This window comes from Uloborus diversus, chromosome 2 (genome assembly GCF_026930045.1).
Source record: "Uloborus diversus isolate 005 chromosome 2, Udiv.v.3.1, whole genome shotgun sequence".
Classification (NCBI taxonomy): Eukaryota; Metazoa; Arthropoda; class Arachnida; order Araneae; family Uloboridae; genus Uloborus; species Uloborus diversus.
Genome location: NC_072732.1, coordinates 47,428,930 through 47,452,495, shown reverse-complemented (window position 1 = coordinate 47,452,495; position 23,566 = coordinate 47,428,930). Strand labels below are relative to the sequence as shown.

The window sequence follows — 23,566 nt, the reverse complement described above, 5'->3', positions numbered from 1 at the left end:
TTAGCGCTGAACCCGAAAACGACCTTCGATCTTTCCATCATATAAGAGTTTTGGTTAATCTCAAATTTCAAAATTTCAAATCAGTATTATATCTGAGGATGTGATTGGTCGGAAGTGAACTCTTTGACCCCTTAATTTCTTATGAAAAATACCAAAAAAAAAAAAAAAAACTTATATCCGCAGTCTTTTGTGACAATTTTTATTCATTTTGAAAAATGCTAATTAATACTGTCACAGTTTTATATTTTTTCAATAAAACTAACAATGTAATTATGAGAAAATTAAAAGATTTTTAGAAAAGTTACTTAAATTATTAAACAATTACGAGAAGTTTCATGCTTAAATATATTTTTAATAAGCATTTATGTGTAGCCTTTCTTTTATCGTAGTGACGTATATTTTCTAAATTCTTGGAATGGTCAATTCTTCTTAGAAAAATTCTGATCACCTGAAAATAGTCTTTAGATTCTTAAAACATTATTTCCATTAAGTTATTTATTGGTTTAAAAAAATGTTGCATATTACAGAAAAATCTATCCATAGTGGCAGGACTACGATTAAAATAAGAGCAAAAATATAAGTCAAAGTTACAATTAGAACAAGTTAAAGATTTAAAAATTGCAAAAATGTCGCTTCAAAATAAACAAAAGATATGTTTAGAATGTCCAAGCCACTATTTTGTTAAAAACGTCATGCAGTTTATGTAATAAGCAAAAACTTTCGATTCCTATTAAACTAATTAACTAAGTAACTATTAAACTAAATTATTAACTAATTAACTATTAACTAAACTAATTAACTATTAACTAAACTATTTAACTTAAACTGTATTAAATATTAAAAGAATATTGCTCTGATACAGCTTGTGGGAAACCCATAAATTCATCAGATCAGTTCATGCAAAAGGAGAAATCCCAATTGGGCAACTATGGAAACCTCAATTTCGAAACCACTTGAACTCCCACAAGGCTAACTAAGAATCTGATCAGGATCTATTACCAACGCCAGAAGTTTATCAATTTCTTAACTTAAATTACTTAAGTCATTTCTTATATCACTTATATTGAGGTTTCTTACTTCACTTACATTGAGGTGAGGCAGCGGAGTAAAGGGAGAATGGTAAACTCTGTGGTCTTGTTGGCACCCCGGGAGAGTTGACGGTTAGTGGGCAGTAGCAGAACATTGCTGGTTCAATGGAAGTTCTTCACCTGAGAATAAAATAATATTATGAAATTTTAACTTTATTGATAAACGCAAAGGGAGTCATTAGGGTCAATTGGAGTAAAAAGAAACAGGACAAATGGTACAGTAAAACTTCTGAAGTTGACCACCCTTGTAAGTTGACCACCTGTCTATGTTGACCGCTTTTTCAGGCGCGTAATTAGCCCTTATCATATAAATCAACCTCTGTAAGTTGACCACCTGTTTAATTTGACCTTTAAAGTAATGCACCGCGAGTGGTCAACTTACACAGGTTTCACTGTAACAAGTTGCATTATGTGTGGTGATTTCTGAAACTAAACTGCTGGTATGTAAAAAAAGCAATCGAAAAATAAATCCACATTCCGTATGAAAGAACATGAAAATTGTGTGGAAAAACAGGATTTTAAACGTTCCTCTATCGCTCAACATTGTTGGTCTTGTAATCATAATTTCGAATTTTCTATAACCGAAATAATTCACTGTTGTTTTACTACTCACAATTTTGATTTTTTTGGGAATCTTACTACATCTGCAAAACTGTACATTAGTGGTTAATGACTTGTCAAGTATGCCCCGCTTTGCCTAATGTATGTCCTTTAAAATGGGGCAGGTTTTGTCCGTGACATTTTTATTAAGTACAGATCGCTCACTCCCTTCAAAAACGTCATATCGCAAAAATTTTGAAGTATGCCTTTTTTTGAACTGCTGTGAATGAGTAAATATTTCGGCATAACCCCTTACCTATAACTTAATATTTCGCCGTTAAAGAGCAAAAGTGTCGCATTTGCATTCCCAATTATTTTCGGAATGTTCTTTCATCTTGGGTTGTGATTGATCCATTAGGCATGAAACATCTGTGTTGTTAAGTGAAAGATGGTATTATTTATTTATAGAAAAGTTTGGGAGCCCCTGTGTACATTTCCGAAAACTGGACCGATTTTTTAAAATTCTTTCATAATATTCCAGGATCGTTTTTTCTTTTCTTTTCTTTTTTTTTTGGAAAGTTATTTACTCTTATAGGGATAAGTACAATAATTGCCTGACTTTACTTTTAAGTGTCGTTTTAAATCAATGGTAGTGAAAATGTTACTGCTAACTTGTTTCGTATTTTTTTAACACCTAGAAAAATTCAAATAAAAATACAGGCTTCATAAAAAAAAAAAAAAAAAAAAAAGAAAAATCTTTGCGAATTTTGCTGGTGCATGAACCAAGACGATTTAAGAATGGCTGCCTTAAAGCAGTAAATCTATCAAATCCAAAAACACAAAGTTTTCACACAAATCCAATTCTTAATTCTAAATCGTTTAACCCTAAAAGGGAGTACAAAAACAAAAATGGTAAAAAAGTAAATAAAATGTAAATTTATTCCACGTCGGGCTGCAGGTAATGTGTCGCGGATGTCAATTTAGGGTCACTAGACGTGACCGCCACAACAAACTGCATCTCAACAACTTGTCGTGACTGAGGCCATAACATAATCATATTACACCAATTAGATGTCGGTTGAAAAACAGGTAAATCGGAAGAAGGCCATTTCCAACTTTCGCTCCCGCAAGGCTCATTTCCGGTCGCTTCACATACTTCCTTCCGGGAAGGCTAAACGCCTTGCTGAATGGCATCGCGGCTTCTGGAAAGGCTGTGCCATATCATTGCTGTTATTTAATTACAGGGTGCACAGGGTGACGTAATTTAAGTAGATTTCTCCTGTATTCGGACGTGTTGTCGTTAATCTTATTCAAGGTCTTTAAATGGAGATATGAGCGTTTTTATAGCTCTGAAAAGTGGGTATCGTCAAATTAAAGGGTAAGTAATTAATTCTGGAAGCCGAATCAGCGATTTATGAGCAGTCAGAGAATTTCACACCTGGAGAATTTATTGTAATTATGCAATCGAAAGAGTTATTCAGGGTAACTTGGATCCACAATTTCTCTATTTTTAACTTCCCCACTTATGTCTTCCATTTGAAATGAATTATTAATTTGGTACAAAGTTACCTTGACACTCATGGTAACTTAGAACCATGCAAGAAGCACATAAAGAGAAGTGTTTAATAGAAGTAGTGCAGCTTTGAACCAGAAAAACAAAATTTCTTATGTTAAATGAAGAAAAAGAAAGAAAACCCAAACAAAGTTGGTTTCATCTAGAGATCTATAATTGGGGTTAACCTAACCTGGCAGCATCATAACGCTGTGATTAGGATCTGCGTAGCATTCACAATGCCCCCACGTTAGGTTTGCCCCAATTGTAGCTAAAGAAGATTTGAAATCACAAGGATTAATGTGGGATGAAACAGGGCTGTGAATTCGGAGTCGAAGAGTCAGAGTCGGTCTGATTTGGGGTAAAGAAATGGGAGTTGGAGTCGTTAGATAACAGGCCGACTCCGAATCCGGGGTTCTTTTTTTTTTTTTTTTTTCTTTTTCATTCACTGACTGTCCTTGCATTAAAAAAAAAAAAAAAAAAACTGGCTACCAATTAGTTCGATTACTTGTATAAAGGCCTACTAATGAGAAAATAATTGTCATTGTCAACAAGCTGGCTTGATTGTTTATGTAGAATTTTCTGTAATAGTTGCCTCCGCCGTCTCCTAGTTTGACTGTTTTTAACACTCTTTTATTAGCTTCAGCTGTATGTATGTATCTTGTAACGAAATCTTGTATAACTCAAACTTCTCCCATTTCCTGCTAGCGGATTCTTTTGAAATTCAGCACGCGACCTTAGACACGATGAAAATGCAATATTCTATGATTGAATTATTCTATTAACTATTAATTGTTAGTTTATTCCAATTTGAATCAATATTTTGGCCTGAATTCCAACCATGTGAAAAGGAAAATTAAAAAAATGCTCCCTTCAAAATCATTTAAAAATATCTATTTAAACCTTTGAATTTACAAAATTTGTTCCAATGTTCCAAGGTAATTAGAACATGAGTTATAATTGTTTTTAACTAATTTCATGCTAAAACTTAGGTGAGATTTCAATTGGCAATTCATTGCTGATCAGGCCACTGTTGAACAATATTTATATAAAATATATCTCAAATGTTCAAAGAAATATAAATATGATTTCTGCACACATACATGGATTAGCTGGATTAGACAATTATTCGACAGGCAATTTATCGGCGCAGTTGAATGTTTTTAGAGCTCGGCTATTACACTTTAAGGGGTATTACTGTTCTCTTTGGAGTTAGAGAGACCGCGTTTCGAATGCTGTTCGAGACCTTTAGTCGCTTTTTTTGGGTGGCAAATTTCATGAACAAACATAAAAAGTTTTGAATTATGTTGAAATGAATATTTTTACGTAAAGCAAGTTAAAATAAACAGAAAACAAAAAATAAAAAGAAAAATAAAAAAATAGCTTAAAAACCAAAAAAAAAAAAAAAAACATGCTTTTGTAGCAAAATGAACTAAAAGGTAAAAAATAATCTTTAGATGATAAGTATATTAAGTTACTGAGACCAAACATTTAAATTTAATGTAATACAAAAAAACGTGGGGGGCTTCTTATCAGTTGTCTTGAATTTCTTTCATTTGTTCTCCATGCAAAAATGGAAATAAACAGCACCCCACGGTTTCTTTATTACATCAAAATTAAGTGCTTGGTCAATACCTTAATATACTTATCATCCAAACATAATTTTGCTTCAAAAGCGTGTTTTTTTTTTTTTTAGTTTTTCAAACAATTATTTTATTTCAACTCTCCTTAACTAATAGCAACTGTCAGCAAACGGTTTTGCTGCCTAACATTTTTCAAGTAATCACTCTCAAATAAAAAATAATAATATATTTTTTAATTCTATCTGTGTTATAAAATAGTAAAAGGAATGTATCCCTTGAGCCAGTCGGGACACGTAGCTCGAGAGGAAGCTTCTAAAGGTGTTGTTCGGTAAATTAAAGTAAGTAAGTGTTGTCGCGAAAGCGCAAATCCAAAAGATCCGATAAAATATGTTTTTTTTTTTTTTTTTAATCTTAACACTTTTTCTATAATCTTGGTTCCCACTAAAAAGTATTAAATAAAATAAGATTATGACTTCTTGTTTACAAAACTGAATAATCGCAGTTAACCTTTTATGTCTTATTTAGGTTGATTCTAAAGCAATTAATAAAATAAAATAAAAAATTGAGCGAAAAAGAAATATAAGTATAGTAAAAGCGATTCGTACAAAGCTGTGTACCGCCTCATTTAGTGTAAAATTTGCTCCAGACGCACATATACCCGTACCCGGCCTCTTTCTGCAATATAGTGCTCGATTTTTGTTGAAATTTTATAGATGAAATGTAATTTAAGATTTATTGAGGAAATTTTTCATAAATAAAATATTTATTTATTTTTTTTTTTGTAAAATTCGAAATTAACTTGGGGTGTCACCCACCAGATTAGTGTCACCAGGGATGGACCACTCCCTCTCAAGAAAGGTTTCTTGAGTTAGCAAAAAAGCTTTTGTTATCTCAAGTTACAGCTTTCAAAAATTGAAAGCACACGGTTTGATCAACATCTATCTGTTTAACAGTAAAGGAAAGCAAATTAATCCTTTTCAAATTTTCAAATAATGAGATTTTTAAGTTACTTTTAAGTAGCTCACTTTTAAAATCGCAACTATTCGAAAATTTGATTTTCAAATTGAATTTCTAACGTTTTTTGCATCTTAGGTTTATAGTGAAATGTAACTTAAAAATAACTTTAAAAGGTATTAATATTTCAATCTCTATTTAGAGGTTTTTTCCCCTTCGCATAAGAATGAAAATTGAAAAAAATATAAATAAATAAATAAACAAATAACGGAGTCGGAGTCGGACGTTTCAAAATCCAGGAGTCGGGGTCGGCCCTTCTCCTTCCGACTCCGCTGCCCCGGATGTAACAAATATGAATCAAATATGAAACACATCAGAACATATTGTGCAGAAAAGCTAATATTTGCGCTAGACTGGTAAAACTTGACCACAGAGAGATGGCGGATAACCTTGAAGCAGTAAGATCATTAGCAATAGGTAGAATCTGCCAGAAAGTGGCGAGTAAGAGGTGCGTTCTCGTTGATCATATCTAATACAAAATAATAATTAACTACCTAATTCAAAAGATACAAATAATGTTTCCGCTTCAAGTTGATTTGCCATCTCTCCGTGGTTAAGCTTTACCAGTCTAGAGCAAATATTAGCTTTTCTGCACAATATGTTCTGATATGTTTCATATTTCCTTCATATTTGTTTCATCCAGGATAGCGGAGTCGGAAGGAGAAGGGCCGACTCCGATTCTGACTCCTGGATTTTGAAACGTTGTACTTCTACTCCGTTTATTTATTTATTTATATTTTTTATCGATTTTCCCCCTTATGCGAAGGGGAAAAAACCTTTAAACAGAGATTGAAATATTAATACCTTTAAAAGTTATTTTTACGTTACATTTCACTATAAACCTAAGATGCATAAAACGTTAGAAATTCAATTTGAAAATCAAATTTTATTGGAGGGATATTTATCTCTAACAATAACAACGAATTTGTTGCTCCGAGAATTTTTAAAAGGCTTTCATCATGTAAAACAGCATTTGCAAGTTTTTCTGGGATTTGTAAAAGAGACCAAAATTGTAAAGATAAAATATTTTTTTAAGACTTATTTACATATCACTATAGTGCATAGGCGTGCGCAGGGCTTCAGAAATGGGGTACTTCACTGTACCAGTAGGTTGAAATTGTGTTTGGAAAGGCTCCCATACTTGCTCAATTAAGGAAAATTTTCAAGCATTGTTAGTAAAAAAGCGTTTTTAAAGCGTGTGAGTTAAGAAACTAATGAACCTAAAAATGCAAAATTTTAGCCATTTCCGTATTAACTTTAATTTTTATGTGCTAAGGGGGGTACCACGGTACCCCCGTTGACCCCCGTGCGCACGCCTATGCTATAGTGCAATGCTCAACTTTATTTCAACTTTAGCGCCAGGTTTGATGCCCCCAAGTGTTGGTGCCCTCTGCACTTCGTTAAATGTAAACAATTTTTCATTTGCCATTTGGACCCCATTCAGGGTTCTATTGAGGTGGGTACCTCTCGAAATTGCCGCACGGTAAATACGCCACTGTAGAAATAGACTACTGATATGTATGAACTGAAAATTCTATTCGTTTTCGAGTGATCACCCATTCACTTTATCAATTCTTATAACGGATAAAGCACGAAAATGTTTAATTTGTACTTTACCTAAGTTATATGCACGTTAACAGCTTTCGTAACATTAATTTTCAAAAAATTTCTGAAAAAAAGTTTCAAAATTTGCTATGTAATGCAAAGTTTTCCAAACTTTATGCTGCCCTAATAAGTAAGCTTAATTTTGTCATATACTTTGCAAATTCATTTTTCCAAAACTGATATTTTAATCCGTGTGTTTCATTGTGTTACAGCTTTTAAGCTTATTTTCCCAAAAAAGAAAAAGAAAGACGAAAAAAGCATGAATGAGGGCTTAATGCATCTTAAAAATATTACTAAAACGAAAAAAAAAGTCAAAATAAATAAAAAAAATAATTGAATAAATATTGAAGTATTTAAAATTGTGGAAAGTCGGGCTTTGAAATGGGGAAACCGGCCTGACTGTCTGACCCCCCTCCCCCTCCTTGAGTGAACGTTTGAGTGAATAGTCCGATAATTTTGAACAGTTCAAAAAATCTTAACATTAGCGTTTTGGGGAAAATTTGAGGTCAGACCCTTTGTTCTTACCTTAAATATGAGCTTTTTTTTGATAAAATATATTTATTGTGATGTGCTTTTCATTTTGCTTCTTTTCTTTTCTTTTCTTTCTTTTTTTTTTTAATCATCAAAGGTTTTTTTTTTTTTTTTTCAATATATATTTGCTGTTTTGTTTTGAAACGGTGCTACTATAGCTAATTAAGAGATATATTGACCATATTCTAGAAAATCGAGGTTGGTATACGGGAAAGTAGGCTCGTTTAGTTCTGGACTGAACTGCGTGTTAATTGATTGATGGCTGAATCTGTCAACAAATATTTTCATTGTTTGATTGCGTTTACATTTTCCTTAACTATCGAATGTTGAATAAATAACGTTATGTTTATTTAAGCATACAGAAACGTTGCTAATGATCAAGCGAAGAACATATTTTCACTTTAACGAGTGCCTAGAAGATCAAGTACATATTACTAGGTTACAACAGATTACCAAGGTAATTTGAGAAACGAAACGATTTCGACCTGTTAATGGATTACTTTAGTTAATCTGCCCATTATATAGATAATCTGTGGAACAACTCAAACCCATCATTTGTAATTTTTTCAGGGTGTAGGGGGTCATAAGGGGTGTATTTCGGAAAGTAGCAAAAACCACTCCCCCTCATGTATAAAAACTTTAATTTTTCAGAGCAAGGGGATGGCAATGGATCCCTCTTATTAAACCCCTCCCCCTCCCCTCTAAGCGAAGGGCCTTCACTGACTGATTTCCGTATTTAGTGGAAATATATACAAAAATGTTTAATCAACTGCCGTACGAATCTGTAGAAAGGCATGAAAATTGAAAACTTAGTTAATATCATGCCCATCGATGTTATTTAAAAGCATTTAAAATCAGTAAAAATTTGTAATGGGGTAGTTTCAAAATTTTAAAAAGTATTTTTTTCTGAAAGAGCATGCTTAAAAACATAGAATCTGACCATTTTTTAAATAATTTCTTTAAGTTCAATATTTTTAAAAAAATACTTAAATATGTGCTCTTTTAGCGTTTAACGCTTCTGCGGATGACATCACAAATGATGAAATGCAATTCAGTGTTGCCATTCACGGTCCAAAATATTTAATTCGCATCTTTACTCACGTGCATTGGCAACAATATGGTTAATAGCGAGCGTAGAGCGCAATTGTAATTCGCTTCTTGATTATCATAACGTGGAAACGCGTTACAAAGATGCGCCAAAAATGCATCATTTGTGACGTCATAAAGACCACGCCTTGTTTGAAGAATCGGACATTTAAAAAAAATAATTAAAAAATAACTGTTGGGAAAATAAAAGTATTTTTTAAGTTCATGTTTTTTTTTTTTTTTTTTGCTTATTCTATCAATTTCTGAGACAAAAAGTACTACTTTTGACTAAAGGAAACAACACCATTTCTCATCATATTAATTAATCATTCTTTAAAAAGTAAATAAATAAAAATAACAAAAACCCACCTAACGCATCTAGGATCCAATCTGGGACCAAAGTTCCAAAAACTGCCGACAAAAATAAACATTCGAAGCAGCGAATGTTTCATTTGCAAACCATACGAGCATGAAAATGGTTTTCGAACATCCATAACAATCTACGGATAAATTTTTAAACCGCTCTCTCGTGTTTCAACCGACGCCGAGTCTTTTATATAGCTTTGGTTTTAGTATGGTTGACGTAACACGGAGAGCCACACAGTATAAAAATAAGTAACCATTTAGGTTTGTTATTGTTTGAATCGAGAGCACGTGATTAGTGCGTGCGAATGAAAATTGAAGGTGCAAGGTTTTTTTTTATTCTCTTGGACAAATATTGTTACACGTATTCAGACCAAACCAATCGTTTATCGTCTGCGATTTTGTAGTTTGTCGAATCAATATGAGGGTGGAAATGTGAAATGTGTTTTTCCAAGGTTGTTAGATTTATTTGTAGATAAAATTATTTTTCCTGGAAAAATAGCATGGTAGTTTCAAATATATCAGTTATTTCAAAAATAAAAGAGAGGGGGAGGGAAGCTTAATACTATGCATTATCTTGATTAACTTTCGTTTAAATTACAATGATAAATAATTGACAAGTATTTTTCAATCTTTAATAAATAACGAAAAAGGATTTAGATCGGGAATTTTTTAGAAAAATTTCCAGTATAAAGTCCTCTTCTTTGTAAATATCCTTTTAAAATGAAGAAAAAAATCTGGATTTGAAAATATGTTGTAAAGTAATATTGATTACTTACTACAATTTTTTTGAGGATATTATTCTGGTTACACATTTTTTTTAAATATGAATCCATTGAAACTAAAATATAAAACTTGGAAAGTTGATCAAATGTTTTGCGTTAACTTTTGCTAAAACATTTGATAGCAAACATGATTATTCAGCATGTTTGAAAACTTTCAGCTTGTCTTTCACAGACAGAGTCAACAAAATTTTTGTTTTTTGTGTACAAAAAAGAAATAAATTTCAAAGCTGTTTTCTAATGCTTTGTGTTATTGAGTTAGAGTATAAATACCGAAAAAAAATTGAACTGGTTATGACTTTAAAAAATATTGATTAGTATATTTTAAAAGGCTAAAAATTACGTAAAAAAACTTCATGATCTTTATGACGATTGAGAATTATGCATTTATGAGCAATGCGTTTAGGGAAATTAAAATAGTATGTTGAACTTTTTATTGATTTATTGATACAAATAAATAATACACATTTTCACAGAAACCAAACATCTGACAATTGCTGTTAGAACTTCAGTAGACCATCTTATGGACTTCAGCATTACAACTTTTGCTGTTTTTGAAAATGCATGCAACATCCGCAGAGCTTTTGAATTTAGTAATACATACAAAAAACATTTTATGTAAAAAACACCGAATTCGAAATAATGTCACAACGACTGTCAAAATTAAACACATATTCGATAACCCTTTCTTTAAAGCAAAACCCGATCGGAATGAAGTAAACTAGTGATCCTCAAACTGTGTGGCTCCTGGACCATTGGTGGTCCGCGAACAGCAAATGAAAAGTAGTCTTAAAGTAATTTTTGAAGTTGTAAGTAATATTATAAAAGAAAACTTATGGATTCATCTCATTTCTCCAAATATAATCGTTGTAAAGATATTATTTCTACTGTATGTGGCACGCTTAGAATTCGGAAGGGTATCAAGTGGTCCTCAGTGGTGAAAAGATTGAGAATTGCTGCAGTAGACACTTTTTATTTGAGAGCAATTTTGCTCTTTGAATCAAACAGGACTCTTAAAAACCGTTGTCCACGGAAAACTGACACTTTTCACCTTATGTTCACGACTTGACACAGATGAGCATCTGTCATACTGACAGTAATTCAGCAAAGGCGACTTTAGGACCTCGTCCATTCGCATTGAACCATTGTTAAGGATAAGGTTTCATTGTTTTATGCCACGCTCCTCAAATTCATACTGACTGTTACTCAGAAGCATGTTCAAAATACACCAGTGCCCACCGTACAAATGGTTTAATTTATAGATTTTCTAAATTTCACTAGGATCTTGTTTTATTTGCCAAACATATATCAAAGTCCAGCCTTGCTACCGTAGATTAAAACTCGGTAAACTTCTGGTGCCCATGACATGGAACAAGAAAAAAAAAAAACCGCGACATCCGACAAAAGGAAACTGAACGCTGTACAATGCAAATTATGTGATTTCCTTTTGGTTCAGTGTAATGGTGGTGTCTCTAAGAGCGTTGCCGATTCTGTCAGTTTTTTTGGGGGGGGGGGAGGGAAGGACAATCACGATTGCTTATTGTTTTCACTTGCCCATTTTTGATCTCCTATCCTTTTTGCTATTCACCAGTCTCCACGCGCAGGTGCTCCCCTTTGGCGATGGCGGGGACGGACTCCTCCGGCTCTTCATCCGTGTCCCTATGAATCAACTTTATTTATACCCGACCCTCTCAACTTTACACAATCCTCTTTAGGCAAAAACAACATCCAGCCCACTACATCCACCATCCCACATACAACATTTACCATCGAACACACAACATCTAGCATCCGGCCACTGGCATTTATTTGTATTTTGACGTTTTGAATTCAAATCATGTTTCTCGGACCCGTGATATCGATAGGAGCCATTTATAGAAACTAGAAACTCAACGAGTTAGGTCCTCTAGCAATCCGTGATTTCAAAAAACCTAACTTGAATTCAAGATATCAAAATTCAATTAAATGCCAGGGGTTGAATGCTCGTTTTTTTTTTTTTTTTTCTTGCATGCTTACCTGACGTAGAAGTAAATTCTTCAAATGTGCGATATTTCTCCTGACTACCGAAGAAATTACCTAAGGGAAGTCACGTTACTACTCGGTCCGTATGGCATATTTGGTCAGTTGATCTCTCTCTAAAATTCTGATCAGTTTTATAAACAGGTACCGAGGATATTTCCTAGCTCCATATCATATCCACCGGACGGTGCTGTAAAGGATGCCAATGTTTCACCCAGGCACAGATAAAGAGGGGGGTCATGGGGGTCATGACCGCTTCCTAAAACGACCAAATATTGCCTAAAGCTGTATTTTGGACACCTATATTTTAAAAAAAAAGTTCCCTAAACCCTCTATTTGAGTCCAAAATTGCACTTTAATCCCTCTTTCTCCAATAATGACCTTCTAAAAAACCAGAAGCTGGATCCACCCCTGGTTTCAACCTATGGCAACTATGCTAGACTTGAATATACTCTTGGCAAATCAAACTGGAGTCCTCTGCAATTTAGAAAAACTGTAAACTTAACTTGTATAAACTCCTATTTGCTAACTTTGTTAACAGCTGTGTTTTGTGCTGTATTCTGCTGTAAACAAATATACTTGTTAGCTATTTTTTTTTTAATTTTAAAATTCAGCTTGTTTCTTTATGAAACACTAGCTGTACCCGACGCGCGTTGCTACGCCAACAAAAAAAATACATCATTATATTGATTTTCATGACAATCGGTTGAACGGGGCAGAAGTAGCTACTCTGCAGTGCCATCTGGGGGCGAGTGGCTTCAATGAGCATATTATGCCCCTTCTCCGTGGAAAAATACATATATATAGTATTTTCATAATAATCGGTCCAGGTATCAAGTGAAGCCGTGACTATACTCAAATTTTGTACTCACGCAGTTTGCAAGATCAATCAATCGCTAAAAATATCAAATAGAAAAAGTTTTAAATCCCGCCGTTGCATGAAAAGCCATAAAACAATAAAGAAAGAATTTATTTGTTCAAACTCAAGAAAAATGGCAACAGCTAACTTCTTATCAATGAGATCTTTCACGCGAATTAATTTCTGCAGCCGATAATTTTATTCGTATTTATCCAATGGATAGTGACTTAAATTGGAATAAAAAAGGAACTATCGATCAGATTTTTTTCGAACTGGTCTATAAACATTCCCAGTACCAAAAATAACAAACGGTGAAAGTTTGAGCCAAATCTGCCGGGTAGTTTTTGAGTTCATGGATGACATACAGACAAACATTCATTTTTATATATATAGACAGTGCAATTTTTTTATCGAATTTTATGAGATGTAATTTCCGGGAAGTACACCATCACTCTTGCTTTGGAGGTAGATTTCGAAAATATAATTCCTGAAGCAATAACACATGCCTCATTTTTATACTAAAATTCAGGATTGATAAATTTTCACTTACAACAAACTGAATTCTAACATCGTTTTCATCAAAGACTTCATAACTTGAAAGATTTTCAAAAATGCTTCTCTATTTTTGTTTTTGAAATTTTTACCAAATTACCACAATATACATCGTTATTAGTTATATTCTTCTATATTTACTTTTGACATTTGCATTTTAGCAACTTCATTAGTCCAAAGTTCAAATTTTTTTTATCAAAAAAATCCTCCAAATTGATATTTTCCTTTCTAGCATTTCCGTTTTTAAAACGCTTCTTGGGTGTAGTTAAAAACTAAGCATACAAATTTAATGTAGATAACCAAAAGAAATACGCAAAGATCCTATCAAACCGTAACTAAAGTTCGTTCAGAAGAAATAATACTGTACATAAAAAGGGAAATAAAATAATTGATGCAATCGCTTTGACAACATTATCTCTCCTTCTTGAACATTTTTTCTTTTCATTTTTTTTTTTTTTTTTTTGCATGAAAATACTCAAACTGACATCGTTCTCTCCTCCAACAGATAAATTTGGATTATTAAACAACCAAATGCATCCCCAAGTCTGATGCCCGGATAAAAGGAATGTGCGGGGGAGGCTATAGTCTTTGAGAGATTCTGCCGGGGGGGGGGGGGGGACAACGTTTCAACACTGAAGTTCCAAAAGTGCAATTTTAGACGATCTCGGAACTCTCTTCCTGAACTTTTTACAATTGAAATCCTAAAAACGGAGTTTTATCTTTGGAGATGTCAGGGAGAGGAGAGGTTCTGGGACCTTTCACATTATTCAAAACTGAAGACTTAAAAAGGGACCATAAACCATGTTTGGTAAAGTTAGAGCGGGATTCGAGCACTTTCCTCTTTTAAGTTTTTGAATGTAAAGTTCTAGAAACGCAATTTTAAACGATATTTAATAACAATAAGAGGAAAGGGTTCAGGGATTCTCTTCTGGAATTTTTCCGAAACTGATGTTTTATAAACGTGATTTCGCCTCTCCCTTGAAGAAGCGCTTCGCTTTTGAATCAACCTTTGGATAATGCTTCTCCTTGTGGCTGCCAAATGTACGAAACAAAAAGAATTAAAATTACTCGTTTTCTACAACAGAAATCCGCACTTAAGTCTTAAGCTTCTTCTACTGATGCGTTCTCACGAATGAAGAGTTACTTGTGAACTTTACTCAGTATTCAAGGTACGGTAAATTGAGAATTCAAATCGAAAACTTTAATCACATCATGGGAACAAATGCATTAGCTAAAAATATTTAGAGCTATATATGTACATTAAAAAAAAATAATTTTATATATTTTTTTTTCCTAGAAAACAGTTTTCAAAGATACCAAAAAGCTATTTCGTAGAAAAAAGCGACAAAAACCTCCCTTCATTTTATTTTTATAAAAGAGACAGAGGGAGTATATTCAATGACTATTTTTTCCTAAGCAGATCCACTTAACCAATCATACATACAATTCTATTATTTGAACAATTATTGAAATGTTTCTTGAAATATACATTTCTATTGGAGACACGCGTTCCCTTAATTCTCAAACGGATTCACGCCTCTAAGTGACGACGTGTAAGCATTTTAAATACAGTTAAATCTAAGTATTAGAATACAAATATATAAAAAAAACGCCTATTCATATAGTTCGCAAATAAAAACAGTATTCCATGTTATTTTTTCTTTCAGCTTAAAACACAAATCACTTAATCATAATTTCCTAGAAAGCGAAACGCAAATCTCTGAACCAATTTCAATTTTTCTGACATGGGCACTTTAAAAGGCATTAAAGACAGTCTCATTGTTTAGGAACGAAGGAAAAGAGATAGAGTTTAATTTTTCAGATCGTTTATTTTTAAAATATTCTGTGTAAAAGTTATTCTACTTTGGAAGCATTTTTAGTATGAAAACATTGAAGCTGAAATCGAAATTCGCCGAAAATATTAATCTAAAGTAAAAAAACGTTTAATATTTAAAATCGTTCCCTAATCTTTAACGCGAAACGGCTCTACAAGCGAAGAAAAAAAAGGATGATCGAAACTTGAAAAAAACATTTCTTTGAATCAAAAAGAATCGTTCTGGGGTTCTGTTCGCTGTTTTATACCACTTTCTGCTCTAAATCTGTTTACTCAACTGTTCTTGTATTTATTATATGTCCTAAAAAGTGAATGTGTTTTCATTTATGCTGAGGAAAGTTATGGTCTCTTTGTTATTACACATAAACGGCTGTAAGGCTTGACATAGTGTTTGCAACTGCTTGTAATTTATAACTTCACTGGAAATCTATGTTTGTGGACACTTTTTTAAGTGCAGACTAAAAATGTCAGACATTACTTTATTATTAACCTTGAAAAGAAATAAAGGTTTGTCTTTTTTTGTAAGAACTTCGTTAAATTTAATATGATCATTTTATGAAAATTTAATCCCGGAAGCATTTTTATCTATTCATAAATCAAAAGTATATTATTTCAAGGTGTCAACAGAAACATACATTAAAAAAATGGAACTTTATTTATTTATTTTTCCTGTTCCTTAAAACTATTCGAACATTAGTGTTCTTAGAGAAAGGATTTTAAGTCCTTAAAAATATGTAAATTTTCCGAGATACTTAAAAGCCTTGATGGTTTTCGAAATTGCGCTGAAGTTTTTGATGTTTCCAAAACTGTCACACGGAAGTCCATGAATTCATTGAAAATCATTTTAAAGTTCTTATGTTTTCGAAAATATACTCAAATTTCTTTTTAAAAGTTTTCAAAAAATTATGCAAAAATCCATAACGTTTCCAAAAGGTACACTCTTTTAGTTTCTTTTAAAAAATCACATAAGTCTTAAAGACTGCTTTATAGGAAAGAAATTAAAGGATTTTTTTATAGTAAGAACTGCAATCAAAGCAATAATTGATTTCATGAAAATATTTTAAGACAGAGGTTCAAAAGATTTTTCAAAAACCACAAACAGATAATTAATAAAGGATGTTTTATTTAGAAAATATACATTATGTATTCATTACTGTAGGCAATTATGAATTATGTCGATTTCAAAAGTTTAGTTAAATATTATTCATTGCTTTGCGTAATTTCAAATCTTGTGCCTCGGCTATCCCTTCGCACGAAGATTCTGAATAATATTTCGATAGTTAAGATTTTAGAACAATCGCTAAACTTTTAAAAAATGCCATCGTTGGAAGATTGTATCGCGGGTCAGGAATTTTTTTTTTTTTTTGGGGGGGGGGATGCTCTTACTTACTTTTTTCTAAAAGTACTTTCCAAACTTAATTTTTTCTGAATTTTAGCATATGTGAGATTTTAAAACTTCCGAGACTATAAATGTACGCTTTTTTGTCTGTCTTAATTGACATGGATTGACTTGGATGTTAAATAAATTATATAATGACGGTGAAATTTAAAAATATACGTAATAACTGTTTTACATGAAATCTAGCACTATTAGTAATTTTTTGACGTATGACAGTTTTTGACGCTTTAATTCGTAGTTTAAAAGGATTGTCTTAATTGACATGGATTGACTTGAATGTTAAATAAATTATATAATGACGGGTGAAATTAAAAAATATGCATAATTACTGTTTTAGAAGAAAACTAGCACTATGAGTAATTTTTTTGACGTATGACAGGTTTTGACGCTTTAATTCGTAGTTAAAAAGGTCGAAATGTTAAAAAACTCAAAAACTTATTTGTATATAAAATATAAGAGTAAAAAATACATAAATAAAATCTAGATATTATAAAGGTAGTGGTTTAGAAATGTTTTAATACTCGTAATGATAAAAATAGATTGAAATCTCTGACTACGTACTTTCGCAGTATTTTAATCAATGTCTCTAAAATACTAAATTGACTTTAAGAAGTTTCTTAAAACCTTCGCAATGCAATTTAGATAATTAAACTTTAGCATTTTAAATAAAGTGATCGCGTGGAGTTTTATAATCGGTTTCAGCGATACTTTTCTTTTTTAATTATTTCAGCGGAATAAATAGTTGCACGCTTATGATATAATTAACTTGATTATCAAAGAAAGTACGAAACGCATTCTGCTTTCAAACATTAAGTGGTTTACTGTCAAATATTTTAGTGAGAAAATCTTTTTAAAATTGTTTTTATCCAAGTGCTCCAGAGGTAACAATTTAGAAATCACTTTACTGCGCTTTAACTCTATTTCTAAAGCTTAAAAAAGAGTAATTTGAAGAAAAAAATATATCCTACAATTGGAAGATCTTCTCTCTCAATCTCTTTTCAATTGTTCATTTTTTTTATATAGATTGGTTAATATCTTCTAATAGCACGTTTAGAGGCCGTAACTTCAGCAGTAGAAAATATATTTTTTCCTGATTCTCTGAAAGTGATAATTTTCTGCATAAAAAAGAAAGACATGAAACGAAGATAATGAAGAAAGCAAATTACGGCCTCCAGGAAAAGATCGGTTTAATGCATTTAATATTTTTTTTATAATTTCTCTCATCGCCTTATACGTGAGGCATTTAAAATCTTAACAAATTAGGAAAAGTGTTGTTTCGCAATTAATACTTAGAAAAAATCCTCCTAAAGACACGATTTTTTTTCTCTGTTAGCTGGAAATTTAGAGGAATTTAAAATTTCTTAAAAATGCCTTGAATGAAATATCATGGAAGTTTTTAATACAATAAACGGCTTTTACCTAAAATTCTGCTGTTTGACTTCCATTAATTTAGTAGCCAGATTCCTATAGTTGCCATACGTCTTCAAAACATGTTTTGACATTTTATCCTGCTTCTGCAGCCGGCAAAATTCAAAATTTGCAGAAAAGATAATTTATTAATTGAATATCAAACAAAAATTTCGTCCAAAACTAAACGAGCCTTCTTTCCCGCATGTTAACATTGATTTTTTTTAAAGCACCTCTCCCGATTGTCTTAGATTTCAAACAAACATTTATAGAAGTTAAAGTCATTTTTGGAACAAAAACATATGTAAAAATAGAAAGCAACAACGTAAAGAAATGAAAAGAGTATCAATATATATTTTAGTAAATTCCACAATTTCTATTTAGCAGGGAAATATATTAAATTAAGGTACTTTTCCCCAGTGTATTAGGGGACACAAAAGTGTTAAACAAAAAACCCAAATGAATTTTCAAACACCCACAATAAAACTATGACTATGACAAAATGATGGACGAGTAAATTACGTAATTATCATAACGTGGAACCGTAATATAGGCACAAGCCAATTGGCGAGAAATTCACCATACATTATTTGTAAATATACAAGCGAACCAGAAGACTTTTTAATTTTTCTACGACGGGCAAAGCCGTGCGGGTACCGCTAGTGATATATAAAACGAATAAAAAAATATGAAAAGGTAAACTGAGATTTGTATAACATTACAACTTTCAGAAACATAACAACAAGTGTGAGTGAACAATTGGCAGCAATTCTTGATTTCTAAAACTTTTAATTACTCAGAAACCAATTTAAGTTTTTTTTTCTTTCTTTTGTGTGTGTGTTGTTTCAACACAAAATAAACACAATGTGACAACCAATGCCATGTACCAACGATAAAAGTTTAGCATGCACATTTTTTTTCCAAAAGAAAAAGTAAAAAAGAGCATGATTCCTTGTCTTTTATCCGTAAAGCACAATATTGCAAAATGATATTTTTGGGTTTGTTTTCGATTTTGCTTGCATAACTATGCTAGTTGGATCTTACACTTAAAGATATTTTTATCAAATATGTTACTGAAAAATAAGTCGATGCTCTAACGACTAAGTTATTACAATAACAATAAATTTTTACGCGAAAATTCTTTTAATAGGGTCTATCATTCTAAGTGTACTTTCTTTGTTCATTAAATAAAAAAGGTATGCAAATGCCAATACATTTCTTACATATAAAAACTTTCAAATTTAGTTACATTTCTGTAGAAATATTATTTTAGTTTTTAAAAAAACACATATAAAATAAAATTAGAAACAACATTTAGGAAATATTACAGACACATGTTTTGGAGCTACAAAGAAACTCTTAATCATTGCCGAATGAATTTTTTTCCAAAAGTTTATACCTTTCTACACTGATAAATGGATTTTTTAGCTCCCAAACATATGTTGTAACAGTTTTGAGAACAATTGGTTATTTTTCAGCACAATGCTTATTTATATAGCTACTTATTTTACTAATTAAAATAGTAATGCAATATTGATACTTACATTAAAAAAAACATTTTAACTAAAATGCATCTTTATAGCCATAATACTTTGATTTATTATTTAAAATGCATTACAACACTAATGATTGCATATAAAAAAAAAGTTTTATACTACGGCGTTGTTTCTTTGTTTTGTTAATTAATATTTACTCATTATTATTAAATCATTATTCGCAGCAAGTAAGATTTTAATGCATTTATTGCTTTTGTAAAAAAGAAAATAAAGTTTAAACCCGATCTATTAAAAAAAAACTATTTTAAATCGTTTCTCGAATAAAACCCCAACTGTATCTCACGCCTTTTGCTGTCCCCACAATACGTGACATCACAATCAAGTAGACAAGTATTCACGCGATTTTCCTTCCTCCCCACCACTTTCTCCCCTATTCCTCCCCCACCCTTATATCCCCCTTCCTCAAACTCATTTTCGTGTTTGTTACGTGATTTGTTATTAGCCATTTTCCTCATATAATCCCTAAGCACTGGTTGAAGGGGCAATCCATTTTGCCATGACGGGGAAAGTAGAGATTATCCCCCCCCCCCATACAAGAGGAGAGGTCTTCTGTTATCCCGACAACCAGCTAATGATTACTCAACTCTGACCCCCCATTAAAGCCTTGTGGAGTGCCTTCCGTTTTTGAAGCACCCCGTTGTCAGGACTTTTACGACATAAATCAGTTTATGAAAAAGAATCGTAGGGAACGATTATGTTTTTGGTGTATTTTCTGTGTTTGTTTTTTATTGAAGCAGTTTTTAATTTGTGTTAAATGATGATAAAGTCGACTCTCGATATGACGCTCTTCTGTTGTTGTTTAATCCAGAGCTGTTTCGAATGTTTAGCCGGTATGCATCAATTTATTCCTCACCAATGGGGTCGTTTCCAAAATTTCAAAAGTATTTTTTTTTTCTGAAAGAGCATGCTTAAAAACATTGGATCTGACCATTTTTTAAATAATTTGTTTAAGTTCAATTTTTTTTAAAAAAATACTTAAATCGGTGAGCTTTTATTGTTTACATTTCTTGGCGATGACATCACAAATAATGAAATGCCATTATGTGTTGCCACTCACAGAGATAAATATTTAATTCGCATTTTTACTCACGTGTATTGGCAACGATATGGTTGATAGCAAGCGTGTAGAGTGCAATTTTAATTCGCTGCTTGATTATCATAACGTGGAAACATAGTAGAAAGATTCGCCAAAAAGCATCATTTGTGAAATCATAAAGACCACGCCTTGTGTGAAAAATCGGACATTTTAAAAAATTAATTTAAAAAAAAAAACTGCTGGAAAAAAATGAAAGTATTTTCTGGGCCCATGTTTTTTTTTTTTTTTTGCTCATTCTATCCATTTCAATGACTAAAAGTAGCACTTTTGACTGAAGGAAACCATCCCATTGTGTTTTATTGTAACGATCCACTTTCATCTCTCCACATATTGAATTAAAAAGTAGGAATCGAGTTTTCATTTAAAATAGTTTTAGCTGCATTAAAATATCCGAAAATGCTCACATCAACATTCTTGAAATTTGAAATATAGAACACGAAGATATGTTTTTTTCGATTTAAACTTACTAAAAACGAACAACAGATTATTTATTACTTTTATGTATAAATAAGTAAATTTAAAAAAAAACTGTTAAATTTACGCTGTTTTTTACATGACTTTTTTGCAAGTTTCAAACATATCCCGATAAATTATTATTACATCTTTACTAATAATAAAGCTGAAAGTCTCTCTGTCTGGAGGATGTCTGGATGTCTGTGACACGCATAGCGCCTAGACCATTTGGCCTATTTTCATGAAATTCGGCACAAAGTTAGTTTGTAGCATGGGAGTGTGCACCTCGAAGCGATTTTTCGAAAATTTGATATGGTTCTTTTTCTATTCCAATTTTAAGAACAAAAATATCATAAGATGGACGAGTAAATTACGAAATTATCATAACGTGGAACCGTAACATGGGCACAAGCCAATTGGCGAGAAAATTCACCATACATTATTTGTAAATATACAGGCGAACCAGAAGACCTTTTAATTTTTCTATTACGGGCAAAGCCGTGCGGGTACCACTAGTTGTTTATATAATTTAAGAATACCTTTTTTGTATGATTTTCTAGAGATTGTACTAAAATAATTGCTATTGTATTATTATTATTATTATTATTATATAAGTAATGAACTTTTATTTAAAAACTATGTCAAAAACCGTTTAAAATATCATACAAAGTGTTCGATTTTCATTAAAATCTTTATTTCTGCAAATAACATTTAGATTCTAGTACATTCTTCAGATCAATTTAGTTTAGTTCAGTATTAATTTTATTGAAGTTACTACAAAATTTTGCACATTCTGGAGTTTCCTCTTAAAACAGCATAAATTTAACTGTTTTGTAAATTTATGCTTATTTATGCCCAAAAATACTGCTTTATTATTCATTTTTATTTTATTCAAATTTGGAAAATATGCTGTATTGCAAGTTTCAGGATTTTTTCATATTTTGCTTTAAAGTTATACTATGTGTTAGTCTCATGCGCTTTTATCTTCAACCTGAAGAACTTGAAAGTACACATGAAAAGCACTTGCACTCTGGAATTCGTCATGAAAATTTTAAGCAATTCAGCTCGGAAATTCAGCGTTTATCGTTGCTTTCGTCACGTTGAAGACGAAAAGGAAAGGATGAGCTCGCATATAGCAGACCTAGCTTAAAGCGTTTGGCCATGCTTACAAAACAATAGGATGCATTGTGTAGCTAAAAATAATGTATAAACCAGAGATTTTTTCGACCGGTGGTCAGGTACCAGCAGAAAAATTTGGCGTGTCCTCAGAAAATTTTGCTCTTCTACATTAAAAAAAAAATCCTTTCGAAAAAAAGGAGGGGGGGAGAGAAAGAAAACACCATTATAACAATTCTACTGTCCAACCACGGATTGTACGGAATTTTCAAACGCCCAGATAAGACGAATCTATCTCAATGAGGGGGAAAAGTAAAAATTTGATGCCGGTTTTCCGCTCATTTGAATAAGACTCTGCTTCTGCAAAAGCTGCCATCGCTAAAAAATAATAGATTCGTCCATTTCGGCTGTAAAACGGATGTTTGTCTTTAAATACAATCCGTAGTCAGACAGTATACATCTTCAACGTGAATTTTGTGATTGTTTTTAGTAGTTTTCTATGATTCTTCAGCAATGCTTATTACTTACATATATAATTATATTACGATAATTACTGATATCATTCCTGATATTTAAATATTGTTTGCAACAGTTCTTTAACAACAAGTAAAGTTTTATCTATATATTTATTAATTCATTCATTATTATTTTTATCATTTTATAAAAAAAAAAATAAAAAATCCTCAGCCGTTTGCAAAACATTTTTCGCAAAAGCTTAACGGTCCCCGAGAAGCAAGTTTTCTTTTTCCCGCAAAAAACGGGGGTGAACCTCATCGATTCATAAAAATCCAGATGTTTTTAGCGGTCCGCAAATGAAAGGTATTTTGTTTTTTAGCAAAAAAGGAAAAAAGAAAGGAAGGAAAAGAAAATAAGAGAAATATATATTTAAAAAAAAACATCACCGGTCAGCTAGGTTTTTTAAAAGCTTCTGCCTGTCCATGGGTTAAAAGAGGTAGATAAATGCTACTATAGACTATTCTGTTATCTATTTTTGTTTGAAAATAAAATAAAAATATTGGAGGACATTTAAAATCAATTGCGTAAAAATTACAGTACTTAATGAAAAAATAAAAGTTTCAATTTTTAAACTGTATTTGGGATAGGGCAATTAATCATTAAACACGCCCCTAT

The 23,566-nt window shown here is 31.9% G+C and overlaps 1 protein-coding gene across 2 annotated transcripts in view; it reads right to left on the bottom strand.

Moving 5' to 3' along the window:
* Nucleotides 1–13,690, bottom strand: part of LOC129217015 (diencephalon/mesencephalon homeobox protein 1-A-like) — a 44,510-nt gene extending 30,820 nt beyond the window's left edge. Inside the window, exons 1-2 of one of the 2 annotated variants that reach the window (XM_054851247.1) lie at nucleotides 13,573–13,690; nucleotides 1,087–1,208 (exon numbers count right to left, since the gene is read on the bottom strand). In XM_054851247.1, coding sequence (XP_054707222.1) covers nucleotides 1,087–1,183 — 97 coding nt within the window. In that variant the 5' untranslated portion in view covers nucleotides 1,184–1,208; nucleotides 13,573–13,690. Of the gene's footprint in view, nucleotides 1–1,086; nucleotides 1,209–9,368; nucleotides 9,523–13,572 lie in introns of those variants that run through there. The other variant, XM_054851246.1, reaches the window with a different exon arrangement.
* Between the last annotated feature and the right edge of the window lie 9,876 nt (nucleotides 13,691–23,566).